The sequence below is a fragment of the Eulemur rufifrons genome, chromosome 20, assembly GCF_041146395.1.
Source record: "Eulemur rufifrons isolate Redbay chromosome 20, OSU_ERuf_1, whole genome shotgun sequence".
NCBI classification, from domain to species: Eukaryota; Metazoa; Chordata; class Mammalia; order Primates; family Lemuridae; genus Eulemur; species Eulemur rufifrons.
In genome coordinates, this window is record NC_091002.1 from 17936765 (window position 1) to 17956141 (window position 19377).

The 19377-nt window shown below is 43.9% G+C and overlaps 1 protein-coding gene across 4 annotated transcripts in view; it reads left to right on the forward strand.

The window, feature by feature from the left end:
* CHD6 (chromodomain helicase DNA binding protein 6) overlaps positions 1-19377 on the forward strand; it is a 199453-nt gene that overhangs the window by 141263 nt on the left and 38813 nt on the right. For all 4 annotated transcript variants that reach the window (XM_069496135.1, XM_069496137.1, XM_069496138.1 and 1 more), the window contains 8 exons: positions 4603-4767; positions 6445-6624; positions 7825-7935; positions 9646-9848; positions 10557-10756; positions 11432-11591; positions 14155-14244; positions 14939-15042. In XM_069496135.1, the coding sequence (XP_069352236.1) occupies positions 4603-4767; positions 6445-6624; positions 7825-7935; positions 9646-9848; positions 10557-10756; positions 11432-11591; positions 14155-14244; positions 14939-15042 (1213 nt within the window). The remainder of the gene's footprint in view (positions 1-4602; positions 4768-6444; positions 6625-7824; positions 7936-9645; positions 9849-10556; positions 10757-11431; positions 11592-14154; positions 14245-14938; positions 15043-19377) is intronic.

Genomic DNA, 19377 nt, shown 5'->3' on the forward strand with positions numbered 1-19377 from the left:
TTGCCAATTCACTTTATCATTTTTGACCTCTCTTACTCTCTCTGTTTTCTCTCTCTCTGAGTACACAGACACACACACATCATTTTTTGCCTGAACCTTTTCAGAGTAAGTTGCAGGCACTGCCATACCTTTATCCCCTAAATACTTATTCATATGTATTTCCTAAGTGCAAGGACCTTGTCTTGTATAACCACAGTTCATTTCTCAGAGTCAGGAAATAATACTGTGCTGTAATCCACAGTCCATATTCAAGTTTTATCATTTCTTTCAAAATCTTTTACCACTATCATTTCCCTAGTCAGGATCCAAGCCAGGATCACCTGTTACCTTTAGTTGTCATGTCTCTTTAGTCTCCTTTAATCTGGATCAGTTCCTCAGTGTTTCTTTTTCTTTCATGACCTTTAAGTTTTGAAGAGTACTGGCCAGTTGTTTTAGAGATTGTCTCAGTTTGGGTTTGTCTGTATTTCCTCAGGATTGGATTCAGGTTGAGTACTACCACAGAATTGATCATCCTTTTCAATATATCAGGAATAACACAGTATCCATTTGTCCAATGATGGTGACTTTGATCACTTAGTTAGGTGGTGTCTGTCAGATTTCTCCCCTGCAGAGTTGCTGTTTTTCCCTTTGAAATTAATAAGTAATTTTGGAGCAATTTATTGAGACTGTACATGTTCCTCATCAAAGCTTTACCCACTTGTTTTAGCTTCCATTGATTATTTTTGCCTAAATCAGTCAGCACTATGATGGTTACAACGTGGTGATTTTATAACTCTGTCACTACGCATTTGCTAGTTGGCATTCTACCATAAGGAAGAGTTTTCCCTTTTTCTCCCATTTATTTATTTATGTCACTATGGACTCAGGTTCTTTTTTTATTCAGTGGGCTATAATCAGTTACTATATTTTGATGTTCATGTAGTCTTAGACTTAGCCAATGGCAGTCTCTTCAAGCTTCAAGTGTTATTCTGATATCTCTCTGTCATTGTTTGAATACTTTCTTACATCTGGCACAGTAATATGTTTCAGGCTCATGCTGTACTTTCTCTACCCCAGCCCTACCTACAATTAGCCATTCCTCTAACATGCTTTGGTTCTCTCTTATAGAGAATGGTATCTAGAAGGTCTGGGAGTTAGCTGTATTCATTGTTCCTGGGATAACATTGCTTTAAGGCCCTCTCACATATGCAGAGAATATAAATATGCGTATGTGTATACCATATGCATTCATTTGTGTATGTGTATATGCATGCATAAATACACATATATACCCATATCTATCTTTATATCTGTGTGTACCTAACCACGAGATAATACTGATACTTCCAATCCATTCTGATGCCACAGAGTTTATTCTAGTTTTCCTTTCATTTCCGTATTAATAACTTCCTTCTCCAACAATGAAAACCCTTACTGCCATAACTCCCAGTATATTTTACTCATTTGCTCAATCCTAGATTACACAGACAGTTGTTTCAGGATTGCTAACCCTGCCACTGCAGAAAAGAAACCTACTTTCAAGTGTGTATTTAAAATATATACTTAGTAGGATATAACCCTAAGTGTGGGGGAAATACAAAAATCTAACGTTGATTTTAGTAATGATGTTTTGGTTGAGTTGTAATGTTGGGTTTTTTTGTTTGTGGTTTTTTTTTTAAAATGTTATGGGATAAATCAAACGAGTAATGATACTAGTATGGTTGAGAATTGAGCTTTTCAGCATGGTTGAAAAGAAATAGAGATGTGAGGTTGATCAAGTTAAAATCCCACAGTCATAATTTAAACTAAAAATATCAGTATCACCTCATGATGTATTTTGTCTTATATGTGCACATGATTGCATACACTGCACACACACACTCTCCTGTGTTTGCCCGCTGAATAGGCCTAGAAACCATGACCAACCTAGTAGCAGTGAGCACCCCTAGAGCATCGAGATTGTTGTCTCTAACTACCATTTCCTTACTCCTGCCTGTGGCTAGACTGTTTCTTAGCTATTTACTCTGTAGCTCGGCCAGAGTGAGGAAGAATAAGCTGTTCCTACACTGTGAAGACCTTTGCTCTCGTTCTGCTTGTGGGCCTGCTGTACACAGAAAGCTCAGGTCTGTGCTGCTGCCAGTGCTTGGTGGTCTTGCACATAGCTCCTGCCAACCAGCTACATGCTCCTTCTTCAGTGGGGTCTGGGTCTCCTGGGAAGTAACTGCCATTGTTATTGAGTCTGAGAAAGTGAGAGTGGAGAACAAGTTCTGCCTTCCCTCCTGCCCCAAGAACAACTTGGTAAATCAGGATATGCGAATTTTGGGCACCAAGATGAACTCAAAGCTTAGTGCAAGGAGAAACCTCTGTAACATAGGGGGCCAGGTAGCAGGCAGTATCTGGGCCCTGGCCAAGGAACTCCTGCACAGCCTGAGGTCTTCCCTCCTCTGGGCCCTGCTATGTTGGCCCCTTCCCATTCCCTTCCCTGGTGGTCTCTCTTCTGTCCCAGCACTTACTGGGCTTCTCAGTCTTTGGGCTACTGTAGCACTGAGTTACAGGAATTCTGGTGAGGTTTTCAGCCATGAGGTTAGGCGGAGGATGTAGGCAGGGCAGGGATAGGGGCTTCCATGTCCTTGGACTCTGGCGCCAGATGAGTATATGGTGGGTAGACTTAGTATCCCTGCTTAGATTCACCCCCTTTTCTCTGGGCCTAGTGCCTTCAAACCCACACTGACTGGGCTACCAGCTACCTTTAAATAGTCTGGCCGCAGAGCCAGTGGTCCCATCACTTGCTTGAACTCTGGGCAAGAGCAGGAGTCCAAGGCTACAGTCCTGCTCTGCCATTAACTCACCAAGGAGCAAGGGCCACTTCCCTCACTGCTCTGGGCCACTTCTGTCCAAAGCAAGGAAGAACCCTGGGTGTCCAGGGGTACCTGCAGGACTCGCACACATGATGTGACCACCTCTCCCTCCCAATGTCAATAATCACCCCTCTGCTTGCTTACTCGGAGGGAATAAAAACTATTTTCCACTAAAACAAACTAGGACTCTTTGAAAAAAATGGCTGAATATAGGACTGGGCAGGAAATATACCAGAGGAGTATGGAATATATTGAAAGCAAGGGAACATTCAAAAGACTGCTGGTCTTTGATACAACATACAGACCTAAATACACATATATCCATACTATTTCTGTATCTGTATATACATGTAAGTGTGTATGCACATACACATACCTAACCATGAGTTCATACTCCAAATCCATTCTAACACCACAGAATTTATTCTAGTCTTCTTCCTTTCCATATTTGACCGGGTGATGTTGAAAGAACTCAGGAGCCAACTTGAAGAGGCTTCCACAAGCCAAATTTGAACAGCAATAAGAATAATAACTTCAGTGCAGTAAAACATAGCAAATATATTTTAATACATGACTTCATTGTGTTCCTTAAAAAACTAATAGTAATAAAAATCTTCATTGGCCACTTTTGGAAGATGTTATTTTAGACACTGATTAAAGAGATAGAATCAAACATTTAGTTTGTCTCTTTTTGTGAACTGTATACCAGGGTAGCCAAAAAATTGAGGGAGGGGAATTGTATAACCCCTAATGAAGTAATGGATCTAGGCAATAATCGTCATCTCATAAGAGAGACAACCAGATACCATGAACCTCTTGATGAATATTGATACTACCTATTAAATAATACTCTTTCCAAAAACCAAATCTTAGCCTGATCATGTCTCACGATATAACTCCTAGTTTAAAGGAAATGCAGGGAATAGAGGTAGCCGTTCAGTGACATGGCAGGAATGCAGCGGCAAAATATAGATTGTTGGGAACTATAGGACAGATACCTGGTCTCTTTAGCAAATTGCTTTTGAAAAAAGAGATTGAAGGCTGGGAGTATCTATAGATTAAAAGAGACTTGAAGCATATCAACTGACTGTGATATGTGGGCCTTATTTGGCTTCCCATCCAAACAAGCACACTTAGAAAGTGAGATAAGCAGGGAAATTGGAACACTAACTAGACAGTTGGTACTAAGAATTAATTTTTTAAGTGTGACAGTGGTTATATGATATGTTTTACAAGAGTCCTTATCTTTAGAAATACGTGCTGAAGTATGTAAGGATAAAACAGCATGATGCCTGGGATTTATTTCCTAACAATCTTGGAGGGTAGGGGTGTGGTAGAAATAAATGAGATTGTCCATAAGAGGTCATTATGCTTTTCTCTATTTTTATCTGTGTTTGAAATTTTCTATAGTAAAAGTAAAAAAGTGGTGCTGCCGGCTCTGAGGCATTTCCCCAGAGGGCAGGCCAGGGTCCTGGCAGTGAGTTCCACCTTACTAGGTGCCTGCGTGCAGACCACAGCTGGGGAGGGCAGGACACCGTGTTCTTCTCGTTGCCTTATCCCTGACACACAGTAGTCAGTAAACAATGGGAGAAGAAATGAGGGAACCCCAAAGGTGACAGCTGACATTTGGGGTGAATTCTATTCTGAAATCAGTTCCATGACTCATCACTGAGTCACTCATACCACACGGTATTTAAGCACATCCCTATTCCCAGGGCTGCCGCTATGCTTGGTGGCATGATGTATATGACCTTCCTCTTCCCAGGCTCAGGCCCGATGTCACCGCATAGGCCAGAGCAAAGCCGTGAAGGTGTATCGCCTCATCACTCGGAATTCCTACGAGCGGGAGATGTTTGACAAGGCCAGCCTAAAGCTGGGGCTGGACAAGGCTGTTCTCCAGGACATCAACCGAAAGGGCAGCACCAATGGGGTGAGTTGAGTTAGATGGTCCTGCTCTGGAGCCTTAAGGAGCATTTGTCACAGTTCTGCCTCTCCTACAGCTGGTTCAGGGTTCATTTTCACTATATCAAGTCAGCCCACACATAGTTGTTGGATAATTCCAAACAGTAGGGGATGATTCAGGGTCAGGTCTCGGCATTTTCTAGATGGATAAAGGAAACATGTAGGAGCAGTTATGTGGTAGGATTGCCCAGCATAGTATAACATTTCAGTAAACAGAGTTTTTAACTGGGCCCATTGGAAGCCAGTATATCTTAACACTCTTAACTGTGTAAATATGTATTTGTTACTATGCCTTATCTCAGACGCCAGACTTCTAGCTTTGAGGGTTTAATGGAACCAGTGTTACCTGTGTCCCCTCCGACCCTAACAGTGCTCGGCATGTTAAAGATGTTCAGTGCGCAATGATCGGTGAATAAATGAGTGAATAAATTAACAGCTTGAAATACGACAGTTACAATCTTTTTCTCCCTGGGGGGGGTGGTGCATAAAAATTGCAGCTAAGATTCTTAAATTGTCTCAAAGTGTAGGCAAACAAAGTAGAATCCTTAATGTTTAGGCTCAAGGCATCAGTGATTGGGAATTAAAACCTTCTAAATGAGTCATCTTTAGTCCAGATGTTCTGTATCCTCTTAGCTATGTATATGTTGCTAAGTATAAAACTTCAAGTTACCCATGCTGGGAGTCATGGAATTCCCTCTTCTGATTGATATAAAGAGAACCAGATTCTTAATTACAACCAGGAAAAGGGTATTTTGGACCCCATTTCCTGTTTTCATCAAGACTTGAGAAGATCACACTTGGCACAGGATCCTTTTTTGTTTTCTTTTTTTTTTTTTTTTTTTTTTTTTTTTTTTTTGAGACAGAGTCTCACTCTGTTGCCCAGGCTAGAGTGAGTGCCGTGGCGTTAGCCTAGCTCACAGCAACCTCAAACTCCTGAGCTCAAGCGATCCTCCTGTCTCAGCCTCCCGAGTAGCTGGGACTACAGGCATGCGCCACCATGCCCGGCTAATTTTTTCTATATATATTTTTAGCTGTCCATATAATTTCTTTCTATTTTTAGTAGAGGTGGGGTCTCGCTCTTGCTCAGGCTGGTCTCGAACTCCTGAGCTCAAACGATCCGCCCACCTCGGCCTCCCAGAGTGCTAGGATTACAGGCGTGAGCCACCGCGCCCGGCCTCTTTTTTTTTTAAGTTAAGAAATGACAAAACTTCCAATACTAATGTATGTATTTGTTTAATAATGAATAAATCATTATTCTTCAGCTCATTTGGTACATCTGGAGGTTTTTAAAGATACAGGCTCAAACTAAAATATTAAAAAAGAGGTCAGAAATATCTTCTTCAATGGTGCATGAATGGTGTATGACATTTGATAATAACTAACATCCTGCAGAATGCTAGGGCCCTTGGATCACGCGCAGGGCTTTATTCCAGAGCTCCCTATAGAGGATTATCTGCCTGCCTGCCCACCCCCAGAGTACGTTTGTCTGGGTTTTCATTTTCTGAAGTTTGTGCCCATGTCCTTTGTTCTTCTAACATGTTCAGTTAGTGGAGGAATTTTGTACTGAATCAAAAAGGCCAGATTTGAGGCTATTTTTCTCCTGTACATTTTCCACTTTGTGAGTAGCCTTTGGTGACCTGTCCAGGTACAGCAGCTCTCAAAAATGGAGGTGGAGGACTTGCTTCGGAAAGGTGCTTATGGAGCCTTAATGGACGAAGAAGATGAAGGCTCCAAGTTCTGTGAAGAAGATATAGACCAGATTCTGCAGAGGAGAACCCACACCATCACCATCCAGTCCGAGGGGAAAGGGTCCACTTTTGCCAAGGTACAGGAGCTTCTCTCCAGAGTCATTGAGGGTGGGAGGGAAAGGAAAATTGTTTATTCTCTGACCGTCATTAGCGGGCTTCTGTTTCTCTGAATGCAAACCCTTGAAAAATGGTCTGGGTGCTCATCTAGTCTATGTGACCCTCTGAAGATGCAGGTCCTTAGAGGAAGTCTGAACAGTGAGGGGCTATAGGAAGAAAACACCACTCTTAAACATTGAGAGCTGATCTTTAGCAGGTAGGATAAACAATTTTGTTTGTAGTTTGCTCTGAAACCTTTGAATGATCATCTTGACTCCCTTTTAGAGCACTCCTTGATCACTGTCAGAGGAGAACCTCCAGTGAACACTACATTCCCCACACTTAGGCTTTAAGTATTTTGTTCATTTCATGCTAAAGAGATTTTCCATAAGATTCCCAGCTTCTAGTGTAGTTGCCTGTTTCCTCTGCTGTTCAGGTCACTGGATTTAGAACTTACAGATCACTCTCAGGTTTCTCTGGCCACAAGCTTTGCCGATTCCTGTGTGAGGTTTGTGACCTGTTTGATTAAATCTCCTGTTTGATGATTCCTATAGGACTTTTTCAATACGACAGTCTGTGTCCTACTGAAAGAGGAGAATGTATGGTTGATTCATCACTTGACTTGTCTTTACACCTCATATTGCCCAGCCAGGTACCTTTCATATAGCAGACGTTTGGTCTGCTGTTGAACTGAAAGAAAAATTGAGTTTTTTGTTTTGGAGATGGGGTCTCTCTCTGTTGCCTGGACTAAAGTGCAGTGGCGTCATCATAGCTCACTGCAGGCTCAAACTCCTGGGCTCAAGCGATTGGCTTCCCAAAGTACTAGGATTACAGGTGTGAGCCACTGTGCCAGGCCTAGAAAAGTTAGACGAATTAACCCTTTCATAGACACCAAGTAGCACATTGCCATTGTCTTCCAGGATTTGCCTTCCTACTTCCAAGTTTAAGTTCCAAAAAATGATCCCACAGGTTGAAATTGTAATTTTCTCACCCTATCTTTAAAAGAAAAAAAAGAATAGCTTTGAGATTTTCACGTTCATTGTAGAAGCTCTGTTGGGGGTTTGGTTTTAAATGCAGATAGATAATATACTTAAGTTTCTGGTGCATCTAAAATAACACAAGTGGTTTATTAGTTTGTACTGTGTTCAAGTGTATTTTATTGACTCTTGTTTTCTTCACAGGCTAGCTTTGTGGCTTCAGGAAACAGAACAGATATTTCCTTAGATGATCCTAACTTTTGGCAGAAATGGGCTAAAATAGCTGAACTAGACACTGAAGCAAAGAACGAAAAGGTACAGCTTAAGAATGTGTTATTCCACTGAATATTTCACTGGTGTCTTATATGACCATAAATTCCTACACAGCTCAAATCATGGTTTACTCCTGAGTCACGGCTCTTAGAAGACATGATATTTGTAATGTACTTACAGCATGCCTGGCACATAGACAACACTTGATAAATGTTAACTTTTGTAATTCTAAAATGACCTAATGGGACATTCAGTCTGTTGGGCACTCAGGAAATCAGATGAAGGCAGTGAGAACTGGAACTGGCCAAACAAGTCAAGTTCAGCCCATATTACATCCCTGGCATGTGACTATTTTACCACTATTTCAACACTTGCTATGAAAGAAACTTCACCTCTGATAAATAATAGGAAGAGGGGAAAAAAGCATGCAAAGAAAAGTTTGTTAGCTTTACCTCCATTCTTTCGAGTTTTCCTGTTTCTGTACGTGAGAAAAAGAATGGGCTTTAGGATGAAACCAAAGTATGCCTTTGAGCAAGGTGCTTGACCTCACTGAGACAAGTAATAAAAGGAGGTGGTGAAGCACACACCACAGGGTCGTGAGGTTATATTTGTGAATATAACTGGCACCAGTGCCCCCTTCACTGTGAGGCACCCCTTAAGTGTTAATTTCCCTTCCTCCATCTCTGACCCATCAGCTAACTTCAGGGTGAGTACACATCCCTTTCTACCTATCTTCTCAGGTGAGTGTTGAACTCTAATGGACCCACAAACCCAGGGGACAATCACTGCTTATAGCTGGCTAGTGCAGTAACCAGTACATTTCTTCTGTAAGATTGCCAGGAGTTGCTTAATCCAACCTCTTTTCTCCAAATAGAAATGCTATTTTTCTTCTTTTCAGAAGTTTCTGCAGTCTCCTTTAGTAACCTGTTTGAAGTGTTTCTCACAGAGTCCCGATCAAGAAGTTACCATGTATGCGGGACAGTGGGGGTGAGAAGGGGAAGTAGGCAGTGAGACGCAGTCAGAGCCTTCCCAGGTAGGAAGCACTGTGATCAAAGCAGGGATGACACTGGAAATTTGTTATCTGGCCTACGTAGAGGAGGGTTCAGAGTTCAGCCTGGCTTTGAGAAGAGCTGAGGGAGAAGGAGTGAGGAGCAGGAAGCGAAGGACACTGGAGAACATGTGATGGGTGTGCCCAGGGGTGCCACCAGAATGAGCAAGGTTACTGAGCTGGGGATTGTATTTTTGGCAAAAGATGAAAAAGTTAGTTAGATCAGTACCAGTGGAAGGCAGATAATAGAAGCAGCCAGAATATGCGTTTGTCTTCAGAAAGTTGCTGAGCAGATGGAATTCTCTGGCATGTCCTGTCTCCAGAGCTCAGACTACTCTCTGCATGCTGAGCAGAACAGCTGGGGCTCACCCCTGCAGTCTTTCTTGGCAAGAGCTGACTGCCACTCTGGGCACTAGGGGGCCTTGCCTGCCTGTGCCCCTGGTAGAATGACTGCAGAAACAGCAGACAGCACTGGGGGCCAGGGAACACGCCAACTTGAGCAAGTCCCAGAGAATCCCCTCTGCTTGTCCTGTGGTCACGGAGACAGCAGGTGTGCTGGGGAAGAGCCTTTCCTGACAGAAGATGAGACAAGGGCGTGGCTCTTTCCCAAATATGTCCTGAGGAACGGCAGCAGGATATGTTTGTGTACTCTGATGGGAGCAAAGAGAAGAGGGCTTTCTCCCAACAATCCTCTCCATTTCTAGGAAAGCTTAGTGATCGACCGACCTCGTGTGAGAAAGCAGACCAAACACTACAATTCATTTGAGGAAGACGAGCTCATGGAATTTTCAGAGTTAGACAGTGACTCAGATGAAAGGCCCACGAGATCCAGGCGCCTCAATGACAAAGCGAGGCGCTACCTCCGAGCCGAGTGCTTCCGAGTAGAGAAGAACCTGCTTATCTTTGGGTGGGTATTGGCTCTGCTTGGTTTTGTTGTTGGTCTTCCCCCTCTGCTTTTCAGTCCCTGAGATTTGCCCGGGGGTGTCTTTCCAGTCAGCTCTGGAATTACGGGACTGATGGGGGTCTGTTGGAGCAAGAGAGAATTGTCATTTCTGCCCAGAATCCCCCCTAGTCTTGATATGCTCTGCAGCCATGGTGTAGACGTGCTGTGATTTTCTCCTATGCTTGTCACAGCAAATCTCTCATTTGCTGCCTGGTACTGATCTCCTGCCTTTCCCCCCTAAGAATATATAAGGAGTCAGTGCAACAAATGTAATAGTCAAGGTATGATTTGTATGGGACTCTGGCTATGGTAGAAACAGAAGGTTCAGCTTCTGTGAGTTCATCATTGCTTTTAAATACTGCAGCTAGACTCTGTTTTAATTCAAAATTTATTCCCTGCACCCAGTATTTTGGTCCCTGCCTTCTTAACATTCTAGTGGCCATATGAAGCTCTCAGTGTCCAATGTCCAGGTCACCTTAGTGACATTTGGTGTGCTACAGTCATGCAGTCCTCAGAGGACTTTTGGGACAAAGCCTTCAGAGTGGTTAGTAGACCCAACAGACCCAGCTGAGAATGAGAAGTACTCTGGGCTCCTGTTTGCTTGCTGTCGGGTGGATACATGCAGGGCCCTTCCTTCCTCCAACGAACGCCCTTCTGTATTGCCACTGTCAGCTGGGGCCGGTGGAAGGACATCCTGACTCATGGCCGATTCAAGTGGCATCTGAATGAGAAGGACATGGAGATGATTTGCCGTGCCCTGCTGGTATACTGTGTCAAGCATTATAAGGGGGACGAGAAGATCAAGAGTTTCATCTGGGAATTGATTACACCTACCAAAGATGGGCAGGCCCAGACCCTCCAGAACCACTCAGGTGAGAGGTGGCAGGGCCGTGCCTGAGATGCGCAGCTCCCTGCACCTTCTTTCCCTTATCCTTCAAGGGGCCATATTGCTGTGCTTTGGGGAACTTTTCTTTCTCAGATCTATTTCAGAATGTTACCTGAGGGAAGGCTGGTGATGCTTTCACTTCTCCCTCAGAATCATCCAGTGTTGTCTGTGATGTTTTGTTTAAGTCCAGTTGGGCATTCTTGAAGAGTCCCAAGCTGGTCTTGCCCACTAACCTGAGTCTCACTGGGCTGCTCCCCTGGATTGGGGACTCAACCTGTGCTCTGTGACTTGCCTTTTGCATTTCGCTGTTCTGTTCTTATTCCACCTCTGTCTGTACTTTTCCTTCCCTATGCTTGGCCAGACCTCTCATTCAAGTTTCAAGTCAAGTGTTCCTTTTCCCTCCTCTAGGATATAAAGTTCCTAAAGGGCACGGGTTGGGTTACACCTTTCTTAATCTTCACAGGGTACTGAGTGAGTCTTACTGACTGATTGAATGGTCTCAAGGTTTCCTAAGTAGGGGACTAGGCACATCGCCTCACCACCGTCACTGCCTGTGTGTTGAGGAGTGGGTCTGTCATCTAGGGCCCACCCAGCTCTGTTCTCACACCCATGGTTGGGCCCCCTTGGCTCACCCACTTGCCCTACACTGTTTCTGTTTCAGGGTTGTCTGCCCCAGTCCCCAGAGGGAGGAAGGGGAAGAAGACGAAGAACCAGCTGCTACTCCCAGAGCTGAAGAATGCAGACTGGCTGGCCACCTGCAACCCCGAGGTGGTCCTACATGATGATGGCTACAAGAAACATCTCAAACAACACTGCAACAAGTGAGTGTGCCCCCTCCCATCCCCTGGTGGCAGCCCTCCTCAGACCTGTCCCAACTCCAGGGAAACCCCCAGGGAGACCACTTCATGCTCCTGTACTACTTACCATGCAAGGTCTGGAAAGATAGGATATGTGATCTTTGGTTTAAACTGGGTCAGAATTCAACCATGTTAAAGCTCCGCTGACTCCTTTAACAGTATCTCTTCTCTCCCACAAAACCACGCCTCTCTCCAATGAATCCTGTGCCCCTGAGGGTTTTTCTGATTTGACTCTCAAAAGCCAGTCAAGGTACCCTCTGCCCTGAGGTCACATTAACAAGGGCAGAACACTGGCCTCAGTGGCCACTACTCTCAGTCCCCTGTGCCAAGTTGCTTCCTCTTCCAATTTGTTATTGCCATCCATGGCCTCCAGCTACTTGATAGGTCTGTGTTTGAGCTAGTGCTCTTTCTATCTGTAGGCCAACAGCTGGGGTGGGGGCAGGGAAGGCAGCAAAAAATAAAGGTGATTGAAAATAAAACTGTTCTTGTGTAGTTTAGACTTGGGAAGTTAGGGCACTCAGCCACAAAACAATGACAAGTTTGTACATCGATATTTGCATCACTGTACGGTGTATTTGGTCCTTAGAAATCATCTAATCCAGCTCTAGGTCATGCAAGAGTTCTCTCTCCAGCATTCTTGTAGGAAATGGCAGGGCCTCTGTTTGCATACTTGGTTATTAAGAGTTTATTACCTTAAGAGGTTTTGCTTGGTTTTTCCTGCCTCCCTGTAATGTCAGCTTAATGACTCTGTAGTTGTTGGGTTGTGGTTTTTTTGTTCTTTTACAGATAAAATCTAATTCCTTCCCTTGATCACTTCAAATGCTTGAAGATAGGTCTCATGCTCAGTACTGTAATAAAACTACTGTACGAGAAAGTACAAATTCCTTGGAGATAGTAGTAAGCACTCAAAGTGTTGGTTATTATTAGTAGGATATTATTTAGAGACATGAAATTGTCATCAAAAGAACTTTTCAAAAGGTAGAAAGCACTGCTTTAAATCCAAGCTAAAAGAAGTTGGGATAGTGGTTATCTGTTGGGGTGGGTAGTGACTGGAAGAGAATACCAGGGGGACTTAGGGGGGAAGAGTTCTGCTTCCTGATCTAGATGCTGGATACACATGTGTGTTCCATTTGTGGGAATTCATCAAGCTGTACATTTATGCAGTGTGCACTTTGTGGAAGTATATTTTACATCAATAAAGTGTCTTGAAAGAAAGAAAGAAAGAAACCACCACCCAAAATATTAGTGGGCTGTTTTGTGCAGGGGTGCCACAAACCTGCACCAGCTGTACTTCCCTTTGAGTTCAGACACCAACTGGGAGGAGGTGGCTGTCTATGAAGAGTTGTCCATCTGTCCTCTGATTGATTTGTTTACCATTTAGAGGATAAGTGAATACCATTGGCTTTTTTTTTTTTTTTTTTTGAGACAGAGTCTCGCTCTGTTGCCCGGGCTAGAGTGCCGTGGTGTCAGCCTAGCTCACAGCAACCTCAAACTCCTGGGCTCAAGCAATCCTGCCTCAGCCTCCCAAGTAGCTGGGACTACCGGCATGTGCCATCATGCCTGGCTAATTTTTTCTATATATTTTTAGTTATCCAGATAATTTCTTTCTATTTTTTAGTAGAGATGGGGTCTCATTCTTGTTTAGGCTGGTCTCAAACTCCTGACTTCAAGCGATCCTCCTGCCTTGGCCTCCCAGAGTGCTAGGATTATAGGTGTGAGCCACTGCGCCCAGCCACTGTTGGCTTTAAATTGTATTCTTTCATGCTACAGATACTGCCAAACACCAACACATTAGCTTTTTTTTGGAGAAATGGAAACAGCTTCCCCTATTTGATATTGTCAGGAAAGCCTTCCTCTGATTGCACTAGATCTCAGCAGGCAGGATTGTGACATTCTGTTCCAGTTTTTGCTAAGGAGGCTGTCATATCAGCTAGGTTTAAGGATCAGCAATGGTTGTAAATTCTTAGAGGGTTCTTAATTCTCTGGGCTTAAAAAAAAAAAAAAAAATCTCAAAATTATTTGAGTTGATTGACAGCTGAGGTAAGAAGTGGTATACCAGAGATGTAACGAACAGTTCTTTCTGATCTTAAAGTTCTGCTGCTTTCTTTTTTTTTTTTTTTTTTGAGACAGAGTCTCATTCTGTTGCCCAGGCTAGAGTGAGTGCCGTGGCGTCAGCCTAGCTCACAGCAACCTCAAACTCCTGAGCTCAAGCGATCCTCCTGTCTCAGCCTCCCGAGTAGCTGGGACTACAAGCATGCGCCACCATGCCCGGCTAATTTTTTCTATATATATTTTTAGCTGTCCATATAATTTCTTTCTATTTTTAGTAGAGGTGGGGTCTCGCTCTTGCTCAGGCTGGTCTCGAACTCCTGAGCTCAAACGATCCGCCCACCTCGGCCTCCCAGAGTGCTAGGATTACAGGCGTGAGCCACCGCGCCCGGCCTCTGCTGCTTTCTTATATATCACTTCGTATCACTAAGTTCATGAGTTTTTAATTTGTTCACATTAGTGTGTTCACCTTTCACAGGGTGCTTTTGCGAGTCCGGATGCTGTACTACCTAAAAGCTGAAATACTGGGGGAAGCAGCTGAGAAAGCATTTGAAGGAACTCCTGCCAGGTAAAGCAAATCAGCCTTACCTCTCAATGGTAAAGAAGTAACATAAAGTGCCTGTTCAAGGAGCTGGCTAAACTTCCCTGTGCTTCAAGAAGCCCATGTTCCCACCCTGCCCAGGACCAGTTACCCAGATGGTCGAGCAGGCAAGGCCCTCTTTATTTCCCGATTATACCAGTGCAGATTATCTTGTTCTCAAACGGTGCTTGAGATCCCTATGTGTTGAGGCTACATATGGAGCCAAGATGATCTGGGTGCTATTTTAGGCATTCAGTCATCTATGATTCAGTCTCTTGGGGAAGTTCTGCCTTCAGATGACCAATACATTGATGACTTTTGCTGTGGTTCTCAACCGAAGATGCACATCAGAACTACCTTATACATACAGATCCCAAGGCCCCACCCTAGACCATCTGGCAATGGGTCCTACAGGCAGTGCTTCAAGACTCCGTGTCAGTCAGTCTGAGGTGGAGCCCGGAAATCAAGTGCATATGCTTAAATCACTCCTGAAGTGGTTCTCATGCAAAGCCCTTGTTGAGAAACATTGGCCCACAGCCTTCTGAATTATCTGTTTGTTGTTACTTCAGCATCTCAGCATGCAACTAGGAATGTGATTTAATACCAGGGCTAGGCCAGTAGGTTTTGCATTGTTTTGTGTCAGTGTTGAAGGAACTCTGAGTCTACGCCCTTCCTTCCACAGGGAGCTGGATGTGCCTCTGCCTGACATCGACTACATGGAAATCCCAGTGGATTGGTGGGATGCTGAGGCTGATAAGTCCCTTCTCATAGGCGTGTTCAAGCATGGTGTGTATTTTCAGCAAATGTTTTCCCTTCTGGATCAGTCCCCCACCACCCCGCAAAAGATGACCCCCCGCCAAAGACACTTTTTGACTAAGCTTGGCATATTCCTGCAAAACTCCATAGTCCTGCTACATACACATCCTTCTTAGACGTAGATTCCTCTGGGAATTTCCACCAGATGAATATGTGGCTTATGGTAATACTGTGAATATTTTATTGCTGAGGAACTTCCAAAGGGTGAGTATAGCCACAAAGAACTTGTCTGGTGTGTGTCTTCCTCACTTGCCTGTCCCCATTGTTGGGGCTGGGACTGCCTCTCATTAACTCTTAGAGTCCCAGTGTCTGCTGTAGTGCGCGGCACATAGTAGGCACCCAGTGTTTCTTGAGTAAAGGAATAAATAAATGGTGGGAAATGCTAGGTTTTAGCATTTCATATGTATGCAGAATTCCAAAGTTTTTCTAGATAATCAACATATTCGTAGTGTATATCTTTTGCCCCACTGGCTTAAAAATCTAAGCATAGAAGATGGCATGGACAAACTTTTTTTAATGTGGTAACCAAGAGACTAAAGAGTTCTCAGAGAGGTTTTTGAATAACTTAGAAAAACTGAAGTAAGTGTCCCTTTACTTCTCTCACTGTTTTAAGAGCCTGCCCCTGCTTTCAGCCAGCTGCCAACTGTTAAAATGAGTGATGAAAGTGATAGTCGCCCATAATATGCCTGATACACACCTTCCCTGCCAGGTGAATCAACAGAAATGTTAAACTGGGGAGCAGGGTTTAAAGTGGAAAGTTAGGTAAACCTGCCTTTAGCTGTCAACTCTGTCACAGAGTTGGCAAGTCATAGCTTCTCTGGCCTGTTTCCTCACCTGTACAGTGGGGGAGGGGTAGTATCAAAACACCCTACCTGGAGGGTTTATTTAATCTTGTTTGAAGATTAAATAAGACCACCTAGGACAGTACTTGGTACATAATAGGTGCTTGGTGCTATTCTACTCCCCAATATTACTCTGCCTTTGGAATGTAGTTAACTTTCTAACACATACTTTATAAGCGAATTCTTCAACTTTTACAGGCTAACCAGCTATATTTAACCATGCCTATACATATTTTAATTTGGAATCCCCTCGGAACTTGGATTCTGGTGTTAAGAATGCAGGCTTCAGGAGGTGCAGTGCTGCTGAGAACGCTTTGTCAAACCGCTGGGGTTAAGCTAGAGCAGTGCTGTCCAGTGGAACTACATGCAGTGATGGAAATGCCCAAATTCTGCACTGTCCACTGTGGAAGCCACTAGCCATGTGTGGCTGTTAAGCATTTGAAATGTGACTAGTGTAACTGAGCAGCTATTTTTAATTTTATGTAATTTTAATTAATTTAAATTTAAATAGCCACCTGTGGCTAGTGGCTTCTTTGTTGGACAGTGCAGGGCTAGAACTCAGTTCTGAAGTGGGAAGATGTATGTTTTCTCCCTGTTTATCACAAGGTACCACAGTGCAACCTAGACTTGGTTTAACCTAATTTTGGAGAACCCAGAAGACAACAGGCTGCTAGAGGCAGCCAGCCAGATTCTAGAGCATCTGAACTTTGTATGTATGGAAAAGCCTAGTGACCCTGGGTCTCGTTTCAGTGGTAGTTTTAGGACCCATTGCCAGATCTCTGTGTGGTGACAATGTGATGTGAAATAAGGACACCTGAAGTCCCAGCAGTATAGCAGACAGAATTTACAAGCTTCCTCTCCTTCCTCCCCCACCCCAACACACCCACCACAGACATATAGGAAGCTGGGGTAAATTTGGACTTGAAAGAAATAAGGAAAAACCCCCAAATGCAGAGGTCACTTAAAGCCAGAGCTGAAAGCTTGGGGGCTAATATGACAGTGGACCAGAGGGACTGAGTCTTTAATGCCCATACATAGATAGGAGACATGGCCTTGGAAGGGTTGCCCATCCAGGAAATGGGAGCAAGAAAAAGCTGTCTGGCCCAGAAAAGCAAAGCTGGAGGAACATATCCCCTAGAGATAAGGAGATGGAGACATGAAAGAGAAGATGAGACATGGAAAAAAAAAGTTGAAGTTGACATCCAAGGGATTAAACAAGACATGGCTGGCAAATACAGCAGCAAGCTGGTATGGCAAAATCAAGTATCACACAAAAGTCTTTAAGGCAAAAAGCATACTTTGGGAGAATGAGGGTCGGTACACAGTGATGATAGGTGTAATTCACCAGGAAGATACAACAATCCACTGGTGAATGACACAGCCTCAGAATATGTAAAAAAGGACAAGAATCTAAGGATACCGAAGACCCTTTCTCTCCTAGAAAAGACAAGTTGATATTGGTACTTTACCTACTAGTTTCCTAATTCCTAATTAAGGTTTAGGGTATTGGGGTTAATCAGCTGATCTCTTAGTCTCATATTGTAAATAGCAGAGTCAACCCAGATGATGTGTAAGGTCACTCTCAAACCTAAAACTCTTCTGCTCCATGAAGCAGTTTTAAGGGGGAGATAGGTTAATTTGTGTTTCCTGAGCACACCTGTGAGACCGTAAGATAATGCCTCACCCATTCCATTCAGATTCTCACAGATTGCCCGTTGAGGTGAATGTGATATTTAAAGTTAGGGCTGAAGGGCAGATGCCAGGAAGGTGATTTGTATGATGCCTGAAGTGCCTCCTTATGGTACAGGATGAATCTGGCAGATACGCTATAAAGATGGGAAAAGGCCAGCCTGGGTACTCAGTGCTGGGGGACTGGTCTTAAGCCATGCATGCAGACTCTGGATAGGGCCAGATCACTTCATTCAGGTGGAGTCAGCCTAGAGTAGGTGGCTCAGATGCCTCATGGACCCACCCTCCTTGACACCTTCCAGAGTCCAAATCAGACCCTTCCCCTGGCTGGGTGCTGCCCATCAGACATCCCACAGGCATGGGCTTAGCCCTGTCCTCATCTGGGTAGCACCTGACCACCCGTATGTAACCTTAGCCCTCACCACATCGTAACCAACTCGTGTTACCCAGTGACAATCAGATTCCCAGGTACCTAGCAGCTGGTGGAGTTGTGATATTCAGCCATTTTCAAAAAGCCAATCTGATGTTCATTCTTCAGGGATGGTGTATCAAGAGGCCCTCTCTGCCTTTCCTGCATGCCTTGGTTAAAGTATTAGCTGTAGTACTGCAGTCATTTCCTTTGTTAAGAAACATGCAGCTATTCATTGACTAAGATTTGGTGAATCTTTTAGTCCACCCCAGACATATCCTGCTACAGTCCTGTTAAATGAGAAGAATATAGCCGTACTTCCATCTCCAAGCTGACCCCATTAGCATTGGCTGAGTCTTTGGTTGGAGATTGAGCCTGCAACAAGAAGGCCCCTGTGGCAGACCTGTTCTGAATGATGTTTTTGACAGCTCTCAGTTGCGTTGAGTGACTACTGCCCCTCCACATCAAGCTGGGTTCGTGACGTATTTTTTGAGACAGGGATTTTAGTATTTCTGTTCCTATTCTTAGGGGTTTATAGACTGAAAAGAGACCGGCAGCCCATACCCCTCAAGGCCTGTCATGTTGCTGTTTATGTCTTTGTGTTGCTATTACAGCTCCTACTGGTCTCTTTTCAGGATAGTTGTTGGGGTTTTTTTAGGGAACTGAATCACTCACTCTTCCTTGCCTCCACCTTCATAGCTAACTGAGTAATAGAAATGCAGAATCTGTCTCTAGACTTCAAATCCACACATGATAAGAGAAAGTTTCTATTCTGTGGGCAGGCACATGAAGGATCCCAGACAGTTAACCTCCCTCAATAGTAAAAGGAGACTTTCACCATCTTACCTGTCAGAAGTTACCCATCTTTTCACGAATAGGAGCAGATAAGAGACAATGGCAGGAATCTCCTTAAAACAACAGGAATATTGGGGAAATTTGTCTTGATGTGAACTGAGGCAGGAACGTTGAGAGAGGGTAAAAGAAGTTCTTCCTACAGTGATAATCAGAAGAGAGAATGTGGGCAAAACCTAGTCATCCAGTCAACTGTTGTCGAGTGTATACAGTGTGAGGCCCTTTGCTAGGTACTGAATATATAATGATGAGCAAAAATAGATACAGGTTCTGTTCCTAGGGAATGCACAGTCTCATAAGAGAGACTTACAGTAATCAAGTAATTGCCCTAAGGAATAAATGAATAAGGAACCTAAGGCACTGTGGTTTCTAATGCCATATGCCTCATGTGGGCAATGTCTGTTGTGAAGATGGCAGGAGAGTCACTGTGGATTAAAAGATGGAGTACCCACACACAGCTCCTTACGAGAAAAAGTCCCAGGTACTCCCTGCTGCATGAAGGATAAGACTGCG